Source organism: Lutjanus erythropterus, chromosome 16 (genome assembly GCF_056507025.1).
Source record: "Lutjanus erythropterus isolate fLutEry1 chromosome 16, fLutEry1.hap2, whole genome shotgun sequence".
Classification (NCBI taxonomy): domain Eukaryota; kingdom Metazoa; phylum Chordata; class Actinopteri; order Lutjaniformes; family Lutjanidae; genus Lutjanus; species Lutjanus erythropterus.
The window spans coordinates 21,992,045-22,018,912 of record NC_139332.1 but is presented as its reverse complement, the minus strand read 5'-3'; the positions used below and the strand labels follow the sequence as shown (position 1 = coordinate 22,018,912).

General features: G+C 39.7%; 1 protein-coding gene across 3 annotated transcripts in view; it reads right to left on the bottom strand.

Annotated features, from left to right (window-relative positions):
• Positions 1 to 20,357, bottom strand: part of LOC146313096 (ras/Rap GTPase-activating protein SynGAP-like) — an 89,846-nt gene extending 69,489 nt beyond the window's left edge. Inside the window, exons 1-2 of one of the 3 annotated variants that reach the window (XM_084738719.1) lie at positions 19,216 to 20,357; positions 12,687 to 12,790 (exon numbers count right to left, since the gene is read on the bottom strand). In XM_084738719.1, the coding sequence (XP_084594845.1) occupies positions 12,687 to 12,786 (100 nt within the window). In that variant the 5' untranslated portion in view covers positions 12,787 to 12,790; positions 19,216 to 20,357. The remainder of the gene's footprint in view (positions 1 to 12,686; positions 12,791 to 19,215) is intronic. The other 2 variants (XM_084738720.1, XM_084738721.1) reach the window with 2 other exon arrangements.
• Positions 20,358 to 26,868: the final 6,511 nt, after the last annotated feature.

Sequence of the window (26,868 nt, the reverse complement as noted above, 5' to 3'; positions counted from 1 at the left end):
ATACAAACAACAACAGACATCCAAGTTTTTTGAAGCAGCAGAAAGAAGGGAAATACACTCCGTGTCACTGAAGACAGAGCTTTATATGTAAATTTCCCACCATCTTTCCTTTTCTTTTGAAAAATTGTCATATTTCCTAGTCTGGTTCCGGACCAGTGAATCACCACCCACATGTCCAATTTATTCAGCAATTCAAATGGGTCTGATTGTTCGCATTGATGGTTGTTTCCCTCTGTTAGAGAAACAATCGACTAATCAAAGTTTAGTAGGAGGGACAAAGAAAGGGGATGTTGTGTTCCTACACTGCTGGTTAGGTTCTGAGCTTCATTCATGAAAAACAGTGAAAAGCGTGGATGAGATTAACGTCGCTGTACAAGTTGTTGTAAGTTGAGTTACAAGTCTCTTAATGTGACATATTTGAAAAACTTTAAGTTAACACTCTTGGGAAGCACCACTGCAGCTTCTACACTCGCTACTGATAGATTAGGGAAAAACATAAAATAATAATTCACAAGAAATAAGAAAACATGAGCATGATGTCACGGTGAATGAAAAATAAAGTTAAACTAGAAGAGTAAATTAGAGTGCAGATCCCCATCAGGCAACAGATGGTGAAGCACCTACTGCAATGCCACCACGACTGCCACATGCAACCAGCAGAGATTTGTCAAGTTCAACCAACACCGACATGACCTCGACATACATTGTCCTGAGCTGAAGCAAGATTTCAAACTAAAACAGTTGCTGATCACTTGCTGTGCCGAGCAGCCGTTTAAGAAGAGCGAGAAGTCAGCTGTCAATGGCCATATAAAATAGAGCAGTCAAAAAACAGAATTACAACCTTACAGTTGTATGTTTCCACCAACCAGTCAAGTTGCAGCTCACATCCAGGCCTGTCCAGATTTACAGTGTAGTGAAGACTTGAGGGAATTCAATATGCAGCTTTGAAGGAATTTAATAAAAAGGTATTAAGTGCATTTTGGGCAAAATGGAAGTTCTCACTATATGTGCACAGTTCCTTTGAGTAATTTGCAAGGAAAAACATGCTGCGACATAGAGACTATTCTTACAGAGAAGTACAGAGGACTAATAGAGAGCTGAACATTATGATGTCAAAGGAAAGTTGACCTTTGACCTTTTCACCTTTTAGATATTTTTGTGAAGTTTTGTCATGTATTCTTGAGTTATGGCCAAAAATGTGTTAAGTGAGATCACTTTGACCTTAAACTTTGACCACCAAAGTCTAATCATCCTTGAGTCCAAGTGGACGCTTGAACTGAGTTTGAAGAAATTCCCTCAAGGCATTCTTGAGATATTACTGTCACATGAATGGGAGGACCTGAAAACTTAATGCCTCTGTGTCTCTGGCCACAGCTGCTGTCAGTGTGGAGTCATATAAAAGGTTTTTCAAAAATTCTGAATCACAGAGGTCCTTCAGCATACAGTCATTATTGTGCACAAAAGAAATGAGGCTGATTGGTCCAGTAGTAAGTGAGATTAGCTGCAGACTAGCTGCCTGTTCATTGATCACACACACACACACACACACACGTGAACATGTGATCCACCTAGCGGGGATAACAAAAAAAACAGTTCAGTAAAGTTATCAGGCCACCAGTCTCTGAATCATTGGCTTTGATCTGAAGATGATTTAGCTTCTGGGGTAAACGGAAAATGTTTCAGGACTTTCAGTGTAGCATAACAGATATCCAGGCCAAGACTTCCTCTTTTATGCTTCATCATTTAGTAACTTAAGACATGGAAATGGAGTTGGAGGCTAATCTCTATAAACAGATATGAACGCAGTTATTTTTTTAAAAGCTAATAAAAACTTTACTCATCGTCCGAAGATGGCTGATGTTAAACAGTAGATGTTTCTGCCAAAAAGCCTTAGACCTTTCTCTGAGGCCAACCTTTCTGACAGAATGTCAGGAAAGCAAACCTCCCACAAAGGCATTAAGAGACTGCTAAAACAGTTTACTATGACAATTAGTATGTAGTATACACTGTATAGAGTTAGTATGCAGTATGGATTTGGGACACACCATAAAGTAAACATGCTGATGTTTAGCAGGTTTAATTTTTTTTGCAAGTTATACAGTATCGTCTCATGAAATAGATGTGCAAAGTGTTCCTCTGTTTCAGATTTATTGTTTTCTAGGGTCACCAGCTTAGTTTAGTGAATTAGCATAATTCTAGCTGATGGTGTGTGCATGAGTGATTGAGTGTGTGTGTGTGTGTGTGTGTGTGTGTGATCATTGCACTTGCATCTTGTCCGGAGCCACTCTAGCATATTATTGGACCGATCACAATTTTTTGTGCACCACAATGACTGTATCCTGAAGGACATGTGTGATCCACAACTTTGGAAAAACCTTGAAAAAACTATTTTTATGGCTCCACACCGGCAACAGCTGTGGCCAGAAGGATTATGTTTTCAGGTCATCACATTCTTGGAAACGTGATATCTCGAGAACACGTTGATGGAATTTCTAGTAGCCAATGTGTTCTGCCTCTTTTGCTTTCCACACGGGCTGTTTACCTGCATTCAATCACAGCCTGCTCAAACATGACTGGTCAATACTACTCGGACTAACATCAGAAACCATAATGCTTCCAAAACCAAAACCCCGTCCCTTGCCTACAGATTCATACGCAGATATCCGTCTATGGAGATTATCAGGCCACTAAATTCCAAAACAGAGTGTAGGGTTGTGGAGTGAAGTATGTCCAGAGGTAAAATATAACTCTTACTTGAAACCAAAGGTATTTTTTGCATTAGCTGTAAAATAAAGGTATATTCTATTTTATATTCATATGTTTCAATGCATTGTTTAAGCAGGCTGTGTAATCAAAATCACATATCATACATTTGATCCTTTGAAGTATGCATAAAACATCACTGATTCATCCAAACGTTGGTCTTGTCTCTTAAACCCAGACACGTGATTATGTTTCATGTTGATATTCGTTCTGCTTCTCTATTTTTGTCTCTGATTGATCTGTGGGAGCTTTTATTTATTTATTTATTTTATTTTTTTAGAAATTACCCATTACCCAAAGGATCAAGACACTGTCATCCTATGATTTCCTCCTAAAGCCTGTAAATAGGCTACTCTCCAGGTTCTATTCTGAATCCCATCTAATTGTTTGGTATCCATGGAAACAACTCCAAGGGCTTCTACTCGAACTGTAGAAGATATTGGCACACAACTGCACAATAAAGATGATGAAAAACACTAAGTTACATGCTGCAAAACACTGTGTTCCTGGTACCACTCTCGTGTGAGTGAACTGATCAGACCTATCGGCTGCCCACGGGGGGAATCTTCCTTCAACTGAAGGAAATTTTTCTTTTGTGTGTCTCTCATGTGGGCCTGAATCCTGACACTTCTCCGAGGCAGAGCCGAGCTACAGCGAATTGATTGAATGACCCCGCAGAGGAATATTTAGCATATTTCCAATTTTTGACACCACTGCCACTAAAACAGTCACCTGCAACATGTAGTGCTCTAAGTAAACGTGACATATTAAAACACATGGATGTGTTCACATGGGCTATTCTGAATGTAAATTGCTGTCAGGATGGAGTGTGTGGGTGGCAACAGCCTCTAGCTAACTGTGATACAGAGGGAGAGAAAGACAGAAAGAGGAAGACTGTGAGTGGGTGTAGGAGAAACATACTCAACCTTTAGCATATATCTCTCTATTAATACACATTTGGTAACTTTAATAAATTAAATTAAATACTAAGCTTTCTCACATGATTTCTGTATAGACAAACAACAGATGCTGTATAACTGTACAATGTGCCACCTCTCAAACCAAGTGATAACGAAAGGAGCAGCCAGACCAAGTGCAAACTGTTTTTTAATAACCAGGAAATCTTCCAGCAGTTATTCATTTACCAAAAGATGCACTTAATGAAACCTCAACTTTTAATCTCAACCAACAGCACACAATCATCAAACCATCATTACTGAAACTGCAATTAGGGATGTACTGATCCGATTAGGTGTACAGGGTATCGGCTATTTAATAGTTCCATTAAAGGTGAAATATGTAAGACCCTAGTGATCAGGTTGAACCTCTATTTAAAGGCAGTATAAAGCAACAATAAACATGTGTTCTTGGTTTCACACACCACAGAAACAGCCAAAATCTAATTTGAATTACTATAAAAATCACCAAGTATATAAAATTATGTCTCAAAATCATATAAAAGTGAGCAGTTTTCTGTGCTGTGATACTCTGGGGGCGTGTCACTCCACTGTCTCAGTGTCAAACACCACTATGACCTGAAGTCAAGCTGAAACATGGATGCTCTGTCTGGCAGCTTCGTGAGACATGTTTAAGCCGCCAGAGGACGGTGACAGGATGGTATTTTTTTCCGTCAAAGCTGTGACTGAAGTGAGCTAAAGTGAACAGCTGGGTTGATTTGTACTGTTTGTAAGTGACCATTAGGGAGGGTTAGGGCGGCCATTCGGCATTCATTTGAACGTGAATAAACGTGAAAGTGGCATACAAAACAGACGCTCTGGACCGGAATGGAAATTTCAAAGGATGACACTGCAGCTGTAGCGTTGCTGTCAAAGAGGTCAGCATTACAACTTAGCATGTTTCCTTAATGTCTGATGACATATCATGTCATTTTATGTTTTAGTACATAAAATATATGATATATTTCTCCTTTCTGCTATCATTAACATTCATTCAATCCTAGCAAACTGCTAATTCAGTTTTAGCACAATAGCTATCCATGGCGATGTCTTATCCAACGTAACCACACTTCACAAAACTCTACTCTCTGGTCAAAAAGTCCTCAGCCACACTAGCAGCTCTGTTAGGCTGTGATTAGGCACCACAGTGGTCTGAGCTAAATGCTAACATCAGGATGTTAACAATGACGACCTGTGTGTCCCATGTCAACACTACTTTTTTTCACACAGGAAAAGCAACAAAATGAAGTCAAACTCAAACCAGACACCAGTCACCAGACAGAATGCAGACTGCATACAACCAATTTCTGAGTGTACTGTTGATGGATACTATGCTGACACAATGTAATGCACAAAGGAAACGGAGGAGCTGCTGGCAGCTTGGGAAAAAAAGAAATATACTGTGGGTGGTGGTGAAACAGCTCCAGATAGCTGTTGAAAAAAACATTAAATCTTATGAAATTTATGAAGTTACACTGGTAGAGAGAAAATTGCGCTTTGATGGACATCTGACATTGCGTCACTTCCTGGGAGAAGTTTGCCTTCAGGCCTTTCTGCCTTTACCCATTCCCATTTGGGACACACCAGAAATTAACATGCTGATGTTTAAAAATTGCTTGCAAGTTTGCAAGTTAGAGAGTGTGCAGGAGTTTATTTGCAACTTTTGATCCATGTGTCTCTCTTCTACACACCTCTGCAATAAATGTGCAAAGTGTACTTCTGTTCCAGGTTTACGGTTTACCATGGGTACCATCTTAGTTTAGTGAGTTAGCATGGTCTTGACCCAAAGTGTGTGTATAGATATATTTTTATATATATCCCCAAAATTATTACAGTTCACCCTGAGGGGGACATTCATGCAAATTTCATGGCAATTCATCCAATGGACATTCCAGTCAGAGTCACAGTTATTAACCTCATGCTAGTACTATATAAGAAAAGTTATGGGAATCATCATCTGGGAACCATGAACATCTGTACAAAATTTTATGGCACCCCATATATGCTAACAGACAAACCAACACTGAGCTACAGTGCCAGCATATCCATGGCCAAAAATGATTCTAATCAGTAATTTGCAGTGAGGTGCACAGATGTAAAGTTTGGGGACAAAAGAATGGTGAAATCAGATCTGTTTACAGAGCTGAGGTATCTGAATCTGTATCTAAACTACGAACAGTTGGACCTGTGCATCAATATCTAGAATACAGTCCTAACTTGTGCCTGTTTGTTGGCTTGCAGACGGACTTTATCAAAAAGAAAGCCTTAAGATTCAATGTGAAAAAGTTTTCACACATTTCAAAAAACTGTTAACAGCCCCACACAGTTTCATTTGTTCAGAAAGTTATTTTAAAGTTTGACTGTGTCCTCTTCAAGTGGTGGCTGTGTGATCTGAAGGACACAGCTATGACTGTATGGCCCAAATTCCCACAGAGAAAGCTGCTGGGACAGTCTATAGATGTCAGGGCGGTAAAGTGGTTTATTTAGTACAGTGACTTTCAAAATGCATTGGATATAAATATAATGCAGAAAGTAATTATGCTTATATTGTGTAATGTATTTGGATGCCTACCGTAAAGCCACTACATGTATAACTTTTTGGCATTGGCTATATCAGTTTAAGTGTACACTATATATAGAATATCTTCACCACTTACCTTTGCTGTCAGACAGCTTTTTCTGACAGGAAACTGCTGTTATAGACACCAAATATCACTCTCTCCAAACCAACCAAAGTCTATAGGCAAAATCTGTAATTTTACCTCGCAGAACACAGGAGTTGCTGGCCTACTGCTGCCTTGATATGTTAGTTTGCTTGTGTTATTGTGTGACTTTCATGTTGCTGGACCAGCAAGGTGCGTGTTTTGTGAGATAAAATGACTGATTTCACCTGCAGAGTTTGTTTGGTTTGGAGAGAGAGAGATGCGTAGCTTGTATAATGGCGGTTTCCTGTCAGGAAAGGCTGTTTGATGACAAAGTAAAGGGGTGAAAATATTCTAGATATAGTATTTTTGTTTTTTTAGGTGGATCAACTACATTTACATTCCTGATGAGGAATCGGCTTGGTGTATGCAGCCTCTTCAAGCCCTCTGTCAGATGTCATATTCACTTTGTTTTATGTCACATGTGTGAGGTGTTAGGCTGCATAGTTTATGTCCCACAATTCATTGAGGGTGGGAGCTGAGCCTTCTGAGAAAATCGAGCACGGATGAGTTTATTGCAACTGTCCACAGTGGTGATGGTGCAGTCCAGTTTGCCTTGGAGTGACAGTGTTTCCAGTAACGGATCACGCACACACACACATGCACACACACGCGCACACACAAGATCTCGTTATGTCTGGTCTGGAGCATCTGACAACAAGGAGCCTCTGGTGAGTCACAGACAGGCCGGCTGGGGCAGATGTCGCATTAATGTCATATGGAAGTCTCTGTAATTGCCACATTCCGACTAGTAAATACCGTTCATGTCAACAACCAACTGGTAATTATGGCCGGGAATTTGTTACTTTTCCGACAGCTCCAACATGTCCATAACACCGAGTAAGTCAATATGTCAAGGTAGACTAATTACATCCTAATTTAACGCTTCTGATCATGTGCACTATTTACCTTGCTGCAAAAACTGCCCATTATAAAACTGTGGTTGAATGCCGGGGAAAATAATATTGAATTAATACAATTAATTCAATTAAATGACATCCATATATGACAGCACAGTTTCTGCAATCAGTAACACAATGCTGAGGCTTATTTTTTTCTGTACCTCAGACTATTTAATGCTGCATCTGACATAAACCAAAATGCCACCATTTCTAATACAATAATAATAATAATGCACAACTAACCAAGAAGCAACTTCAGGTACGAGTAACTCATGATCCCTATTGTTCCCATAATCCCTAAAAGGGATGCATGATATTGTTTTTTTCACACATCCAATATATGCTGATATTTTCCAACTAATTTTCACTGATTGCCAGTGCCGATATATTTTAGAGCTGTGTATTGACAAGAAGGTGCTGATGTGATACATGTGATACAGTGTCTGCGTCTCTTTGTTCTTCACATATTTGTCGTAGTGATCAGGATGAAGGCTCTTAACATGCGCAATTAAATTTGTAGAGTTGAAGGAATGTGATTTGGCTCCTTCTTGCATGACCAATACTGAGAAATCACACATAAAATCCTCCACACCACAGAAAGACTTGGGTGGCTTGCGCAAAACTAAAGATTCAACTTATTGGCCTGTCTTATTAGCAGAGAAGTTCATTTTTGGCTCATATGATGTTTCATTTTAAAGCTTTTATTGGCCAGTACCAATAACGTGCCAATATTACCATACATCCTATAACCAGACCTATAAATTGGAACACCTAACAACAGCTTGTCACAGGTACATCTAACAACATGCATGATGACCAATAATCAGCAAGGAACTGGAGCACAGAAATATCAAAGATATGTTTGACATCATCAACAACGTGTGAAGTTTATTTTTCAACTGTCAAATGTTTGCATGTTTGTTACATCACTATCAGTCTGTAAAACTGTGTTAATCAAACACTGATTTCTGCCTCAAAAATCCATTAACAGTGGTGTTATAATTACTGCTGTACACAACATTTTTATACTTTTATTTTTTCATGGACAGCGATAAATCTTCTACAGACAGCACTAGTGTGATATTATCAGCACCTTCAATTTACCCAAATTACATGGAGACAGCCTTTTTTTCTTTTCTTTTTTTTTTTTTTTTTACCCCTAATGGCCCTTAAGGCTGTCTGCTACTGCTGTCTACCACCAGAATAGCCATGGATTTAGTCTGGACTAACATATTCAACTAAACAACCCCTCTGCCCCCGCACTCTCTCTGCTACTAGAATATGGAGAGGGGGGATGGCAGGGTAACAAGGGGGATGTATTTTGGTCATTTTGCAAACAAGGGAGGTGGCATTCCCACTCATCCCCCTCAAACCGCCTACTGCTTGTACTGGCAGCTCTTCTAGGAAATAATCTTGTCATTCTGTCTTCTAGACCAAAAAAATACACAGCAAACTGCAAAACAAATTGATGTACACTGCTATCACTGCAGACTGGATTTGAATACATTTTTTAATATCATGGAGGGGGCATATTCAAGCTAAAACAGGGTGTTAAGCTGCTCTTTAAATCACCAAGAACTTGGATAGCACTTTATGGCTAAGTGAGAAAATATGTTTTAATTTAGGTGAATTGATTATTTGAGCCAACACTTAACTAACGCTTGTCTAAGAAAATAAACGCCAACTTCCCAAGTACGCTGAGCCAAAGATGGTTTATCTGCCATCATAAATTCAACACCGCATCACAGCTGTTGAAAAACCACTGACAGTGCAGATGTGTGCAGAGAGTTGAGGCTGTTCATTAACAGCGAGCTGTCCAAACAATCAGTCTGCATGACTGACAGGCAAAACCTCACCGGATCAACCTCGTCGCTTTTTGACAAGCCGGTAGCGCCGCCCCAGGAGGTTTGACACGGTTTAAGTGTGAGCAGCGATTTACAAAACGCAGAATGACATTGGAGATGCCGAGCACACCGAGACACATTCTGCCGGCATTTAGAGAATCAGCTTCTTGATGGAATAAACTCTCGTCTTGCAATGCTTTTCAATGCAAGGTGAATAAACACCAGGGTTGTTGTTTATTACAGTTAGACTCCCTTTTGAGTGAGGACACAAACTTAGAGTCAGTATATTTAAATTCAATTCACTCTGAGTCCTACATTTCCACTCAAAAGGTAGTAACGTTGAAAAGATACTTAAAGGGATAGTTTGGTTTATTTGAAGAAGGGTTGCATGAGGTACTTATTAACAGTCAGCGTATTGCTGCAGTAGATGGCGGTCGGCATGTCAGTGGTTTGGAGAAGCAGAGAGAAGCACCAGCACAGAAGCTAAGCGATGTACTGCTGGACAGGGTCACCAACAAAAGGCATTTTAACTGCTTTAAAATACATCCAACATGTCCTTTTAAAATCTTCATGTATTTCTTAGTGCTAGAAAAAATTAAGTACACGCTCAAAGGATCCTCTCAAAGCTTAAAACACACAAGCGAGCACACCTCCCCTCTGTTATTGTTGTTTTTGTTTGTAATTAATACTGGGTGGGTAAGTAGGGTGCTAGGGATGGGTATGGGGAGTTCCAGCTGGCAATACACTTGATGAATACTGTCTATTTGTATTTAGGAGTTGAGTAAGTGAACTTAAGTAGAGTGCACATGTGGGATAAAAACAGTGAAAATCAATAAATGCATTTACACAAAAAAGGTCCAACAAAAACTGTTTAAGTGTGCAAACTGTTTGAGTGTGCTTTACTTTGGTGTTTTAAAAGGATAGTTTGAACTCACCAGAGTCACAAACAAATCAACAGAGGCAGCAGTAGACCAGCAGCTCTCATGTTCTGTGAGGTAAAATCACAGATTTTGCCTATGAAGCTTGGTTGGCTTGCAGAGAGCAATATTTGGCTTACATAACAGTGATTTCCTGTCAGAAAAGGCTGTCTGACAGCAAGGTAAGGTGGTAAAAATATTTCTAAATATAGCACACAACTGATATTGATTTTTCAGGTGGACCTTTTTAAAGTGGCTAAAATACCTTTTGCTCTTGATGCTGTCCACAGCAGTTCATTGCTTGCATGTTAGTATTCCTCTCTGCTTCTCCAAACTAGATTCGTGCCAACTGCCATCTACTGAGTAATACGCAGACTATCGATGAGTAACTCATCATCAAATAATCCCAACTATCCCTTTAAAAAGAAAAAAGCTTAGGCTGTAGGGTTTGTGCTAAGAAAAGTTGAGCAAAAAAGGACAAGTGACACCTCTGACAGTGTTCAGAGCCACTCTGGTGCTATGTTTAGAAACAGCACTGTAATCAAGTAAATGTAAAATGCACAGAAGAGGTAGAGCTGCGGGATTTGAAAGCAGAGGTGGGAGGAGGGGTTGAGGAAGCAGGGGCAGTGTGGGCGTGAGGGAGCCACGGGAAAGAACCTGAGATCGGCTTGAAAACTGACAGATATTTTTGGAGGAGCAGAGAGAAAGGTACTTCTAATGTTCTGCAATGTAACCACGATTTCTCAAGGCCAAGAGACAGGGTTTTATAGAATGTGTAGAGGACGGCATGAGAACATTAACCTGAATAAACAATCTGAAGTTGCTCTCCATCACGTGTGATTACCAGCATCCCAGTCTCTCTCCTGCCTGTCCCTCTGCCTGCATGTGTGTGAGCTAGCCAAGGGGAGTGTGGCCTAGTTACCATAGGAACATGTTCGCAGCCTGTGCACTGCTCTCTGTCAAACTACCTTCATTTTTACTAATGTATTTAGAACCATGATTATGTGCTGCGTTTGGAATTGAGCAGACCCAAATTAAACAGCTGGAAATAGTAAAAAAGAAACCTGAGCTCGAGCAGCAATTTGAAACTCTTAAAGGAACAGTTTGGATTATTTGAAGTAGGTTCTTATCGAAGCAGGGAGGAGCACCAGCATGGATGTTTAGCCACGAACTGCTGCGGACAGGGTCAGCAACACAAGGTATTTAAGGATTTATGGGCAGAATATGGCAAAAATAGAATATAATATTCATATGTATGTATTCTACAGTAGTGTGTAGTTTTCACCGCTTCACTTTTCCATCAAAACGGCCTTCTCTAACAGGAAACCACTGTAATATTAGCCAAATATCAATCTGTCCAAACCAACCAAACTCCAGAGGCTAAATCAGTAACTGGATATAAGAGAACAAATGAATTGTTGGTCTACCAATGCTTGATATCTTAGTTTGTTTTCTTTATTGTGTGACTTTGGTAAACCCAAACTATCTATTTAAAACACCAAAGTCACACAATAAAACAAATTAACTAACAGATCAAGGTAAAATTACTGATTTCACCAGTGGAGTTTGGTTGGTTTGGAAAGTTCGATATTTGGCTCATATAATGCCATTTCCCGTCAGAAAAGTAAAGCACTGAAAACATTTGAAATACACAGTATGCTTAATCGGAAATTGATTTTCTTTTAGGTGGAACTTTTTTAAGTGACCTTTCGGAGCTGACCAAGTTCGCAGCAGTTCATTGCTTAGCTTCCATGCCAATGCACCTCTCTGCTTCTCTAAACTGGGGTCATGCCGACCTGCATCTGCTGTAGCTGAGACACTGACTTATGGAGAAGTACCTCAAACTACCTCACATCAAATGACTGTACAATCCCTTTAACCCTGACTACACTGAGATACTTCTATATTATCTCACACAGTTCAAAATAAGGTGAAGCTCAACTAAGAATTCCCCTACAATAAGAACTGCCTTATTGTTTGTTTCTTCCTTACACTTCAAAACATTATTCTGCGGGACTTCCTGCTTGGAATGAAACAACAGCTTTACACGCTGTGCTAACTAACAGAAAATTATTTCTTTTGCTGTCCCTGGAGGGAGCAGCAATGGCTGCTTTCATCTGGGGAAGTAAAGAGAGCACAGAGGAGGAAGACTCGGAGTGTATCAAAGCCGGAGTAAAAGGCAAATGGCGCTATCAAACCTAGAGGATGTCAAAATAAAACTCTGGGAGTGTGACAAAGCAGGGCTCAGAGGGTGAGTGATGCTCCGGTGGAGGATTGAGTGGTAAAAAACCCTCAATATATTGAGGTACTTTTGTAAAGCCTCATAGTGCTGAAAAGGACTGGAAAGCCATGGCGGAGGAAAAAGAGCAGAATGGCACAGCTGAGGCTGGAGTGTATGATAAACCTCCCATTATACTGGCAACAGTGGTGTCGATGGATTTCAGAGCAAACAGCGGATTACAGGGGAACATATAAAAAACATATATATAACAGAGAGAAATCTTACTGGACCACGACAGACTGGAGAAGAGGCTGCACAGAGGAGCACAGTTGACAGAAGTGAAGAGCAGACTTCCACCAGTGTAAAACTAAACTGACTCACTTGGGGTTAAAACTCCAGGTCCGCCACAGCAAACCTCCGCTTGACCAACCAACCCAAACTGACTCTGATGCGGCAGCCACGTCTTTGAAGATGTGTCCATGCAGCTATATGGCACAGACACAAGTAAAGTTTTTCTTTTTAGTTTTTGAGATTGATGGACCCACAGTCACTTACAACAAGAGTACAACACAAGAAAAAGAAATGTTATTTTTCATGTACATAAAAAAAATAAAGGAAAATGACATTAATATGGACAAAAATGACCAAAGATGACAACAACAAAACATCATAATTTGATTTGGTTCACAAATCAAACAAGGAGAAGTGTAACATTCAGCTACAGTCTTGGTTTGGAATAGAGAAATGAGATGCAACTTGGGAAATATGTTAAAAATAATTTTTAATTGGGCAGCCAGTGGAATATTTTTTCATCTAAATGGTTAGAAGAGTCTTTGAGGGTGCTGGAAATACATAAAAAAAAGAGCAGTAAGTGCTGTTAAGTGACCCTCTGAGTTTTGTCAAAGATTATCAGGGATTTATCTTTCAGAAAGACAAATGTTTGGCTGTTTGACTCAAATGCAACTACAATACATGGGAGACACAATCTTTTGCAAACCATCTAAACACACTGACAGACTTGTCTGTGTTTACGGTCGACCGATTATCAGCCCGACCAATTATCGGATTCTGATATTCAACCTTATTATGATAATCGAATCTGTAAATATATATATATTTTAAATCTGATTGAATTACTTTGGCTCTGATGCAATTGTCTCTCTGCATCTGTAATCACCATAGAAAGGCAAACTTAAAAATAATATGAACACTTCTTACAGCGAAGAAAAAAATCATTTTTTGATCCCATATAAAATTGTGTTATGAATTACACATTTGTCAATTTGAAAGATAATTTTGTAAGACAAGACAATCGCAGGTTGTCGCTGATTTGTCGTAACTTAGTTTTGCATGAAACCACTTAGTGACCTGCATGTTTAAGTAGACAAACATCATATGTGTAATTAATGGCACAACAAGAAATTATTTTTATCTAGCGAGTTTGACTTAAGAGTGTTTTATGAGGAGTTAACAGGCTACTTAAGCCTGTCTTAGTTTGGTAAAAAAGAGAAATAGTTGTATTTTTCTCTTTAACGAGGAAAACAGATGTGAGAACGTTTCATTTCTTGATACTCTGTGAGTTTATTTTGTTATTTTAACACAGTGAATGTCTGCAGGACATGTAACTTACTGAACTTGCCACTCACACACATCTCCCAGCCGAGACTAGGGAGGACGTGAGGAGGGGGTAAATTTATCACTAACTGCCGGCTGATGGGCTGATGGTGGCTGGTTGGAAAATTTAAGGTCTGACGGTGGTCCACCAGAAGTGAAAGGACTTCGCCTCTCGCTTAATGTCCCACCTACAGCACAAGCTGACTGCTTAAACATCACAAGTAACAGCCTATTAACACCGGAGGCTGCTGTGCTTCATTTAAATTTTTCAGTTAACTTCAAGAAATGCCGCTGTCAGCTCCCTGCACTTTTTGTTTTCCGATAAGGTTGAAAAGTTAGATTTTAATTAAACATATGCTTAAAGCCATCTCAGGGAGTGTTATTCTGAATTTTGACACCAAGATTTTCATTTTTACTGCAAATGTACAGTATATCAATTCCAATAATCAGTAACCTATCAGCCTTAACAAAACCATATCAGTCGACCTGTAGACTGTGTGTTGAAACAATCAGATTTTTACCAAAAAGAAAAAGTGGCGCAGCTTTATTATTTTCTTAATTTCTCTCACCTTAGGGAAAAACTGAAAAAAGGCAGGGCACAGTTAATTATATATTTGTATTAAGAGCAACGTTCAACTTATCACAGTTGCCCTTTATAACCTAAATGTCATGGTGCTGCTCAACCACAAGCTGTTATTATGATTAATTGATAAGCTTTCCAACTGACACATCAGTCTTTAATCCACATGTTTTCTTTTCCTTGTTGTCTGATTGGAATTTCAAGAAAGCAGGTGAGAAAAATAGCCAATAAACATGAAAAACATTCAACACATTTGATTAATTGAGCCTGTCCAGGTTGTGACATCCATTTATTTTAAAAATAACTCTTGGTCACAGCTGTTTGAGATGCTAACTAGTTAGGCTGCCCACATCAGTGAGAAATCTGAGGTGGTTGACTGTAGTGTGGCGATTAAGAGGAGGAGGATATAAGGAGAGTTTTTAGGCCCTTCTGCAGGAGAAAACAGATGAATATTAGAGGTAGAACACTGTTAAGTGAGAGAAGAGGCTTGGGTTGGAGAGGAATTACCAGAAGGGTAAAAAAATATCTTCTATTTTCTCTGTTGGGCGGCTGATAAAAAATGAGGATGGCAAAGAAATTCACGGCCCGAGGCAAAAGAAAACAATTTGAGAAGATTGCAGGACAGGAGCTCGCTGACAGGAGTTCCTGCTTTTTTTTATTTTTGTTTTTTTTTTTTAGAGAACATTCAAACAGACTGTCAAAGCCTTTCTGTCCTTGGCAGCGAGATAAAGCCCTCTCCACGCGTTGTATTGAAGATGGCTGAAGAGCAGCAGAATCATGACGGAAACTTGGTGTTGGAGTAGAATCAGTTCTTTGCCGGCTGTCAGGCTCCCGGCTGACAACTGTGGCAGAGTGGCAAGGAGTCCAGATTGTCAACAGTTCACGAGGAACCAAGAAGATTAATAGATGTCCACAACTCTCGCCTCTTTATTTCAGCCGAACCAAAGCAATTCCATGACGAGATGTACGAGATATTCATATCTTTATAGGCATTTCATATGGAGGAGGATGAGGAAATCCTGCGAGGGCCAATGAGTCAGAGGCGGACTTATCTTGTTCTATCAAGTGTGCAGCCTCAGACATTTCATTAACTGACGCTCTTCTCTCTCCACTGCATTATGGGATTTTTTTTTTGTCAAGATGGGGAACTGTATGCAAGAGCTGCAGTGCAATATAATGGTCTGTAAAGATAGTACCTGTGATACATTACAGAATGACCAAAGATTGAGTATGTCTTCTTTTTTTTCCCAGCTGAGATGGAGGAAAACTCACAGCAGAAAAATTCACACAAGCGTATCTTGGATTGTTCATCTCTTCATCCAAAATACACACACAGACCCCAAGTTTAGTGAAAGTGGGACACGTTTTGCAAATGTTATTTTAAGCATTACACAAATCTACTCTTTGTAATTCTGTTTCGGTAAATGAAATTAAAAACGGAGCTGTTATTATATTCTTTCCAGTTCTCACAACCCCCCTGCAGTCTGTGCAGGTGTTCAATGTGCAACACCCTGAGATAGCTAATTAGCAAACTACAGGTATCAGTCGAATCAGTGCAGAATGGCAAGAAAGTCTAGCCGACTTAACAGAAGCTGACTGCCAATCAACCGGGTTCTTACTCTAACTTCACCTGTTGGGGGCTTTGCAGAAAACCTAATTTAAAATTCTCTTTAAAATAAACTATATGAATAAATAATATTCTACTCAGTGTGGGGCACCGAGTGTCATTATGACATCTAATCTTATGTGTACAAAACTAAAACATAATTTCAGAGGCACAAAATGCATTAGAAAGTACTATACTAATTTAGCATGTGATACTTAAGGCCTCATATCATGCAAATAACAGGGTGCATAATTAGAACATTAAGGTCCAGTGTGCAAGATTTATAAGTAAGTATGTTTTCATTAGTGTATAATCACCTGAAAATAACAATAGTTGCTTTTCATCACCTTAAAATGAGTTGTTTTTATCAACAGAGGGCGAGAGACGCCATGACAGTTGCCCACAAGAGACAAACCAAACACTGGCTCTATACAGCCTTTTGTGGTTTGCAAGAAGTTCTACTACACGCTTGGAAGGGGAGGGTGACACAAGGAGTTTGAAATCTGCAGGCTCACCGCAAGATGCCAGTAAATCCTACACACTGGTCCTTTAAGGCTTGGAAACCCTCCATATTATCAAACATCCATCAAGCCAATGCTAGAGGAGGGGGTGGGGGGGCAGCCTTCTGGTACAGCAAGCAAATCCCTCATTCCCTCATTTTGTGCCAAATTCCCCAAACAGCCTACACATTAGTATGTGTTTGAATGTCTCCAAAATAAAATACTAAGATTACTCCTAAAACACATGAAAGGTGTGTTTCATAGGCACCAGGTATTTTAATGACGTCCTGAGGCAAATCTTAAATTTTCTACCTGTGTGCTGATGTCCCACTTTCACTGAACTTATCACTGTGTGTCAGAGGTCATTCGGCCAGCAATGCATCACCCTAAAAACTGAGCATGACACTGAGCCTGGACACCTGCGCAATGCCGGTGAGATTTAAAGCAATCGGCTTTAAAGTGACAGTTTACCCCAAAATCAAAAATAAATATTTTTCTTCACACCCATAGTGCTATTTATCCAGAAATCATAACCCAATAACTCAAGATAACCCACAAACCTTGTTGTTTCTATTGAATTACACCCTCTGACTAAGACTGGGCAATATATTGATATTATACCGATATTGTGAAATAAGACTAGATATAATCTTTTTTGGGATATTTTTATATAGTGATATGGAACGTGTTGTCTTTTCCTGGTTTTAAAGGCAGAATTACAGTAAAGTGATGTAATTTTCTAAATTTAACAGACTATTCAAGCAGTTCCTTTACCCACTTAGTCATTATATCCACATTATTGATAATTATTTATCAAAAATCGCATTATGTTCATTTTTTGTGGAAGTGCCAATAGTCATCCCTGCAAAACTGTCACAAGTATTTGGTCAAAAACATTGTGATATAGTCCATATCACCCAGCTACACTACTGGGTAGTTTTAATCCGCAACAAACCATATTTTATAAGATCATCATATTTTTGCACTATTTGAGAATTCACAGTGTGTTATTTTAGAGAAAATGTGAGAAATACATCGTATATCATGGCAAAACCTACAAATATTGAGATATTACATATAGGCCACATCATCCAGCCCTACAGTGAATCATATCACCGTGCTAGTTAGCTCAGTGGTGCTAATGTTACAGTTCAGCAGAGGAGGACACCATTTATATTCAGTCCCATTCTGTGACAAACTAGCCGCTTGTCCATGAGTAGATGTACACTTCCTTCTGCGCAGCGATACAGTTGGCAGGTGTAGTTATGTAAAACCAAAAATAGCTCCAACATGAACCTGCCATCTGAAGTAACCAGGCTGATTTCTGCAGTTTTTCAAATTTAAGTTTCTGGCACTTTGAGTACCAGTCGGATATTGATTGAATCATGACGATTCTGATTCCAATTCTGGTTATTGATTCACAGCACAGTTGTGTAAAAAGCTAATTGCCATATATAAATGTTGCCAGTAGAAACACTGAGCTAAGTTAACTTTAGCTAGATAACCATAATGACAGTGGTCTCTTTTCTTGTTTCCTGAATATTTTGGGTTTTCTCAGGCTACTTTACTGCAGCGATAAAGCAGTAGGCTATTCCTTCCTTGTAAAGCTTTTTGTAGCATAGCATTGGCTAAACTGAGGTGACTGTCATGAGACTCATACAGTGCTATTTACCTTTTAGTGAAAAAACTTAGCAATCACTGAGTAGGTTAACTGAGGATAATGCTAGGACAGGGGTCCTCAGTCTTTTGCAACTTAAGGCCCACTTCTGATGTTAAAAACTTTTTGAAGGACCTTCTCCAAAAAAAACAATCTATTGAATATCATTGCATCTGAGAGAATGTTAGCTAGCTAGCATGCTTGTGCCTATCTGGTGATGAAGCTATAAAGCTACCACAAGCAGCCAGTTAGCTTAGCTTAGCACAAAGACCAGAAAGAGGGAAACTGAAGGGAAGTGCTGGAACTATAGCAATATTAAATTAATAGCTCCACATTTTGCAAAATATTCATAATCACTGATGCTTTCCTGCAAAGAATAAAATTAAAAGATTTGGATATTAAAATAACAATCGGTTTTGTAAACAATTTTATCTTAACAGTTGGCCGTACCACTGTCTCTGCGGGCCCATTAGATGGCGCTCTGAAGCCCACCAGTGGGCCACAGTCCAGTGGTTAAGGATGGCTGCATTAGGAGACAGGAAGGCATGCATACATTTAACTTGCATGTCTATAGGTGCAGACGGACAGCCAGGACGATATACAGTAGGTGTTTGCAGTACACGGTTTAATTTGAAACTACCATGGGTGAAATTTGTATAGGAATCCATAAGCAGAATGGAAATCAAAATTCCTTAATGATTTGTTTGGAAATAATCATTTTCAGTTATCGATGCCCAATCCTAACTACAGGAAAAATGTGTTTTTGATTTTGGAGCGAACTGTCCCTTTAGCAGCTTGTATAGTCCCTGCTGCCTGCATTGTAGAAGAATATTCAGGCTGTAAGGTGGACAATGAGTGAGCCAGCTGCCATCAACACCTCACTGTGTGATGGGGTACACATTTAAAACAAGTTTTGTCACTTCACTTTGCGCCCACACGTGTGCAACACTTACCCAAAAACACAGGACTTCCTGGGGACGAAATCTTGACAGCTAAGTCACATCTGAGGATGCAGACTGAATCCGGTGGGCTTCCAGGGCACTTGTGAAGGTGCTGAGGTTCCAGGTGTACTTGCTTTTTGGGACAAAGGTAGAATCAGTTTGTGCAGACCTGAGAGACGGTTTCCAGATAAAAAAGGCCAGCGTTGTCCTCTGTGAGACACAGTTGTATTTTCACCATTAGGGCCAATTTGTTGTGTTCAGCGTGGGCAGCAGCTCCTCCTGTTCTCACCTAAGCTGCAAGTGTGTCCATACATGCCTCTGTCTGTCAGGTGTGAAGCAGGATGTCACGGGGGTCCCGTCACCTTCAGCTCAGTCCATCACTGAAGCCAGAGCTCTCCTGTCAGCAGCGGCGGCGTCTCCTCTGGTGTGCAGCTCAGCAGCAGCAGCTCTCCTCTGCTTCTCTTCCCTCTCGTCTTCCTCTGCTCCCTGTCCTCCAACTCTGTAGCAATCCAGGAACTGAGATGTGATCCCAATGCAGCAGTAAAGACAATCTCTTGTGAGGACGGGTTTTGTCATCTTAATTGTTTGCTCTGAGCACATGTGACTCCAAACAGCCCCTGCAGCCGCTTTGTGATCTGTGGATAAAATGAACTCCTGTTAGCGCGTTTGGTGTATCGATCCACAGAGCCGATTAGTTCATCATTTGTCACTTGTATTTACATTTAAAACACTCTGCAGAGATGGACGACACAATGTGAATCCCGGATGGTTACAAATGCAGTGATCATTAATCTACTGATATTAAAATTGGAATAATTATCAAGACGATGCACCCTGCGCGCACTAAAAACACAAACGCGTAGAAATAAACATCCCAAACGTATTTACAGGCGAGATCCCGGAGATGTGCAGAAGCATCTGAGCAATATCTGATTCGTGCACATTTTTTCTCGGTTGATTCAATCTTGGAAAGCGTCTGTAGTTCACCCTGCGTGGTATAACGACGTCCCCATAATCCAGAAATTCAAACCGAAGAGGCGAGGAGAGGAGAGGAGATGAGAGGAGAGGAGGGGGAATCCGGTGCCAAATTGACGCTGCTGTGTCCTTTGCGCTCCTGCAGTCCGTCACACCTAATTTTGATTTAACGGCAGTGCGTGAAAAAAGGTGCTCGGTAAACGGTGAAGTCTCTCCCTTGAGGGCGGAGATAGTGCGTAAGATAGACAGAAACAGAAACCACCGCCTCCAAAGGCAGGCAGGTCCGCCCCGCGCTGCTGCTGCTGATCAACCACCGTCAGCTCTGGATAGTTTGAAACATCCGAAAATAAAACGACCCGGGCGCCCACTGTTTCCAGTAATTAGGATGGGAATGAGGTAAAGTTCATTTAAGTTGCTTCTTGAATATGTAGAGGAGGCTTAATGTCTCTCACAGGTGCTGCAATTTTAATAAGGCTCACCTGAGAAATTTCCATAAAGTTATTTTTAGCTGACATTAAGTGGGAAAGTGGTGCTTTTTATAGTTTTGGGAACATGCACCAGGGAATATTTCATGTAAACAAAGTTTTAATAAGACTCCCAGCAGCTGCAAGGTGTGCTGGAAACATATGGGGGGAAAAGGAAGGACAACAGCAGCTTATTCTGTATCAGGTGGTCATCGGGACTACAGATTTCTGTAACAAGATCCCCAGAGGCTCCCAAAAGCCCCAGATTCAGATTCACTGTGCAGAAACTGGTTCTTGGTAATAAAACTGTAACTTTTTTTTTTTTTTGAATAAAATGTACAACACTACTTTGTGATACGACATGAAGGGACATGATAAAGGAACCTGCTTTAGTACTCAATCTTGTGGCCCTAAGAGTGTCAAAATTTATGTTTAGGATCTTTTTATAATTTCAGCAGGTACTGTGATTACACAATGCCTACTCCTAAACTAATTTGTAATATTTCTGCATTGGGGTAATGTCCCTATCAGACTAATCCGGCCATGGATAGATCTAATTTACATGTTGCACAGGGATCAATAAAGCTCATTCAAACCAGCCACAGAAACACATTAAAGGACAGGTTCAACTTTTTTCAAGTCTATCTTAATACAATACTCACTTGCCCATATGTACATTGAGTTATTGGTCGTAATCATTTCTCCTTTTTACACTGGTGGAGAACTGAAGAATGATCAAAATTGAAGCAGCAGGGGCAGAGATACCCAGACTTGTAGTGGCCGTTCAGACTGCCCTGCAATAAATAACACCAGGGGAATGTTGGTTCAAGTACCAGTAAAACATGAAATTAGATAAAGTCCAGTTTGAGTACCAGTTTGAGTTTATTGCACAGTGAGACAGGATTTGCCATTTCTGGAAAGTTATCATGGCGGTAACTAGTTGTTCTTTTGTTGCAACGATTGCAAGAAAAATTCAATGTTCATATTACCAGGCAATCTATCAAGACTGAGCATAATTGGTCAACTCCGCACCTCGCTGGATGACGATGCAACATGTCACTGTCCACCTGGAGCCTGGTTAAACTTCTTTTCTGCAGGACAATCCTATGATTTTTTAGCTGAGGTCCCCTGTGTTAGTATGCCTGTTGCACAGCTGCACTCGCAAATGAATGAGGAGGCTGTTTTGTCATGCATAGCTTAAGCTGCAGCTGTAGTCTCTAATAGACAACATGGTCCAAAAAACACCGGATCCCGTGTTTCTCTTAATGCAACTAAACATCTTTCCTTACAGCGTGTCCTAACTGAATGCAAGCTCTCCACTGCTACATTACATCACGTAACACTGCACGCTGTCTGTCCGCAATGAATCCGTCAAATATGCACTCCTGTCATATAACCAAACCACGTATCTATCAGGTGTGCACTCAAGATCAGACTGGAGAAAAGTGAAAGGTGGGTAAGTACTTGATTTGTTTGTGCTTTTTAAACAGAAAACACACATTTTAAATTATGAAATTTAGATGTTTCTTAACTGGAAATCAGGTACAATAGAGCAAACAGCAACTGTTATTAGCGGTGGTCATTTACCTTGATAAGCAGCTCCATGATCTCCCTCCAACCAGCTGCTATCATATTTAGGGATTTTTAGTTAAATGTGGAGACATCATATAGATAACTTAAATTAATGAATCAACTATGATAACAATTAATCAATGACTGATTAATCGTCCATTAAAAATTTGACCAATGAAGTAACTTTTAATCGATCAGTTAAAGATCGATTTCTGATATTCAAATATATATGTTTATTATGTAGGCCTATATGTCTTTATATGTTTCATATGCATATTCATGCTGTAGAAATTCAATTTACTTTATTTGACTGAGGGGGAAAAACAGATTTGGTATTTGGTTTGGTATATGCAAACAATTTTTTTTTTTTATTCCGATTAATCAATTAATTGATCATTAATGTTACCCATGCATGCTGGCAGCAGACAGTTAGGACATTCTATCAAACTGATTTTGTTGTTAATGCAAACTCACATCACATTCAGTTAGGAATTTGATTTAGATTTCCACCATCTGGTAAATGCTGGTGTCCTTAGAGCTTCATGTCAACGCCGGTTTCCTGTTACAAAATAACTCAAAGCTTAAATTGATATGACCCTGATGACATCACTATGACATCAACAGGGTTAGTTTCTCAAACTCCCACAAGGGCCACAGAAGATATTATGCAACTGTAGTGCTCCACATGGCAGGTAAACTGATGCCCATGGATAAAAGCAGTGGAGTACACCAAATGTAATATGAGGGATCAGCAGTCTTAGTGGCTAAATGAAGTGAGTATTTTCTAAAGTTAGTTTTTAACATGAAACTCCCTCCTTGTGTTTGAACAGTGTTGCCTTGCTGAGCTGTATTTGAGTTACAGTAACCCAAAAAATCAAATTTTGTGCTAAAACGATCTTAATTTCAGAAGATACATGCTTGATTTTAACTCAAAGTGTTAAAATCCTCATATAAGTTGGGCTGAATTTAAGAACATATTTTTGCACAGGATGAGGACTGTGGATTTTGTCCATCATTTCTTACACTGGAATCATTTCACATCAAGTATGGAGGAGGAATAATATGAAAAAGTAATTTCTTTTTCAATGTTCGTATGTGTTTTAAGACAGACTTGGAAAAAGCGTGAACCCATCATTTAAAGTGCTCAGTGATTATTTTTTGTGTGTGTTGAAAAGAACCCCAACAACCCATACACAGGAGGTGACTCATTTGTATTATAATAGCCTGTAATCAGTTTTATTCTGGTCACTGAAAAAAAAAAGTCAGACAGTGCAAAAAACACTGTCCATATAGGTGCAGATATGTGGAGTCATCAGCTATTGCTCTGCTTCAAAGCATTTTTATTTAGATATCTGCTATGCAAACATGTTACATAAATGTGTATTGCTAATTGTTAAATCCTGAATGTGTCATAGATCATTTCGTGGGCATATATAAAGAAAGCCTTACATAAATCCCAGTTAAAGAAGGTGTAACCCGGTTATTTTTTTTTTTTTATCCTCCGTCTCTGTGTCACAAACATGATGCTGGTGGAAAATTGTGGTTCATTAACAAACTGCAACGTGGGTAATGATAACCTTTTTCCTAAATGGTAATAATCCTCTGAATGAATCATTAAAGGTTGGATCTGTTAAAAATACACTGACACAGAGGATAAACCCACTGCATTAAAACAGAAAACAGATTAATATTTGTTTGTCATAGTTATATTTAGGCTGCATCATGGCTGCTCTTCACACTGCTCTTAAAATGTTAGTTAAACCAGTCTTTTCCTTTTGAATTTCCTTTTTATCTTCCTGGCATAAATTGTTTGAGTTTGTTCAGGTTTTACTATGGTCATCTTATTTGGATTTAAAGTGTAATCCAGCTGAATCAAACAAGAGCAAAGAGCGGAGTACAGGAAGCAAGAAAAGATGTGATAAACCCAGGGTTGGGCTGAAGCAAACAACTGAATGTCAGAGAGTGTAACTTGGGACACTGGACGGCACATACTGTCTTAAAAAATACACCAAAATACACAAACTGGAAATGACACATCCCCACTCTTTCACTCTCAACCCTCACTCACTCACTCACTCACTCACATGCACAGACACACAGAAACACACACATCTCCATGGAAACTGATAAAAGAATAGCTGGTCTGCAAAAAGAAGCGATTGACAAAGCATGTGCAAGAACTTGGATGGTCAGCAGGAAACAAATTTATGGAATAAAGCAAAATCCAGGAGGATTTGAGGGATCCGAGCAGAACAAAAATATTAAATATGAGCAAAATTATAAATTAATCTCCCCATAATGTCAAACATAAACCTGAAGAATATGATACTCATGTAAACCTTTTGAAATCACAAAGAATAAGAGCCTAAAATGCTCTCAGCCTTATCTCACTTTCTGCCCATTAGTTGCTTTTTTTAAAGCTTAATTACAGGCCATCAATGTAATGCAAGTGTGTGGTTCAAACTGAACTCAGCGTGACGACTCAAATCCAGCAGAATATTCAAAGAAACGAGTGGAAAAGATGCGAGCAGATATGAAGGAATGAAAGTTACGCGGATGTTGCAGATAGCAGAACAGAGAGGGTGGGCAACAGAAGAGGGGAGAGGACAAGGGAAGGAGTACAGCACAGAGTACAGCACAGTACACCACCTACACTCGTCTCCATGGCAACTACCACACTAGAACGAGTGATAATGCAGTTCCCTCTCTTCCTATTCTGAAAACTGTTCAATTGGTACCATATGCACTGTGCAGTATGTGGGAGACAAAGCTCGCAGTGTGCTGTTGTTGCAGATGATATGAGAAATGTAATGCTTCTAAAGAACACTACCGGCTAGAATATTATGACTGCATACGTTACGTCCGTCTATCCACCAGAGACGCTGGCTTAGCCTGACACTGAATTCATCATCATCGCTTTAAGGGATAACTTGTTATTTTTGAATTAATGTGTTGTGTGTTTTTTTTTCTTCTTCGCCAAAGCAAGTGGCACACTGTGTGGGCAGCAGTGGCTTTCAAAGAACAAGTACTGAGGACGATAGAATTGAAAAGGCATGATAAAATAAAATAAACTGTTTTTTCTTAATGCACACTTTTACAAATAAAGCTGTTGACAAGAACCATAAAGGAACCCTTTTTGCTTCGTGGTAGAACCTTTTATAAAGGTTCCTCTTGGAGGCCCTTCAGAGAGCTCTACCTAGAACCCGAAATAAAGGGTTATACCAAGAACATCTGTGAGAGGTTCTACCCAGAACCTCCTATCAGAGGTTCTACAGAGAACCCTTCTATGGTGTAATGGTTCTACCCAGAATGCTCGATGCAGGTTGTATCCAGAACCTTTCCACCTTCTAAGGGTGCCAAAAAGACAACAACAACCCACCCAGAAGGTTCTGCCAAGAACCTTTTTATATTCCAAGGGCGTTATCTAGAACATACAGTATTTCAACAGTCCTTGAAGAACTCTTTTATTTCTAAGCAGGTGCTTCGGATGACAAGGGTTCTTAACAAAACCTTAGTCAGACCCTAGTCTTATTTAAAAAAAAAAAAAAAAACTTGACAAACCATTTGGTTGAAAAGGGGTTCTGTAGAAGCAAATGGTTCTGGGTAGAACCTCAGCCCTGGATCCTTTATTTCTAAGACTGTCATTCCTGCTATTGCTGCTGCTGACGTGAATGTAAAGTGACACCGTAACAGCTCGAAACGTTTATACATGGTTTTGTTCAACATGTTCTTTGAATATCTGTGTCCTCAAACAGTGAAGATCTCAGTGTGCAGATACAGTTTGACTCGGGGCGTTACTGTGTACAATATGCGCTAAATTATATCTCTTAACCATAAAAAAGGCTAGTCAAATTATTTGAGACAATGTGTCTTTACTACACCCACCACTCCTTTTTTTAGCCATCCTTCCACAGGCCTTTCATCCTATTCTGGACTCGTTTCTCCAAACTGCTTGTTTAACTGCCAAAGCAGCACATTATGCTGCTGCTGCTGTTAGGACAACTAATACCAAAAAAAAAAAAAAAAAAATCAATTTGTGATGTTTGTTAGCGTCAGTCTGAGGGGATTTTCTTTGTCTTGTCTTGTGTCATTTGATGTCAATTTGTTTGGCAGACTGTCATGATTAATACAAAGTACAATCAGTCTGTCACTGTCAACGCAGCATATGACAAATACAGAGCAAGTAAGAGCGGTCGTCGGACGGCCCACCAGCAAAACTTCCAGATGGTTGCTCCGCCTCTGCTCGTCACTTCGGCAACATAGTTGGTGTCATGACAGAGACCATCTGACTGCCTAGGCAAGTGAAGTAGATTTGATCTCTGCCTCGGGCTTCAATTGAGCAGCCTGCTTTGCAACAGGAGCTTTGGCCTAACCATGGAAGGTACAGTCGAGTTTAAGACATTTTTGTCTTTACAATGAGGACCACTCTGCTGAATCGGTCTCGCAGACATTAAATGCATAAATATATGTGCAAAATACAAAAGTTGGGAGGTTGTGTTAATAAAAACAGAATATGATGATTTGCAAACTTTCGAGTTAAATTCAATTGAATGTTCAAACTGATCATCTTTATTGTTTTTTGTAAATACACACTCATTCTGAATTTGATGCCTGCAAAAAAGGATGGAGTGAGGTTCACCACAAACTGTGTGTG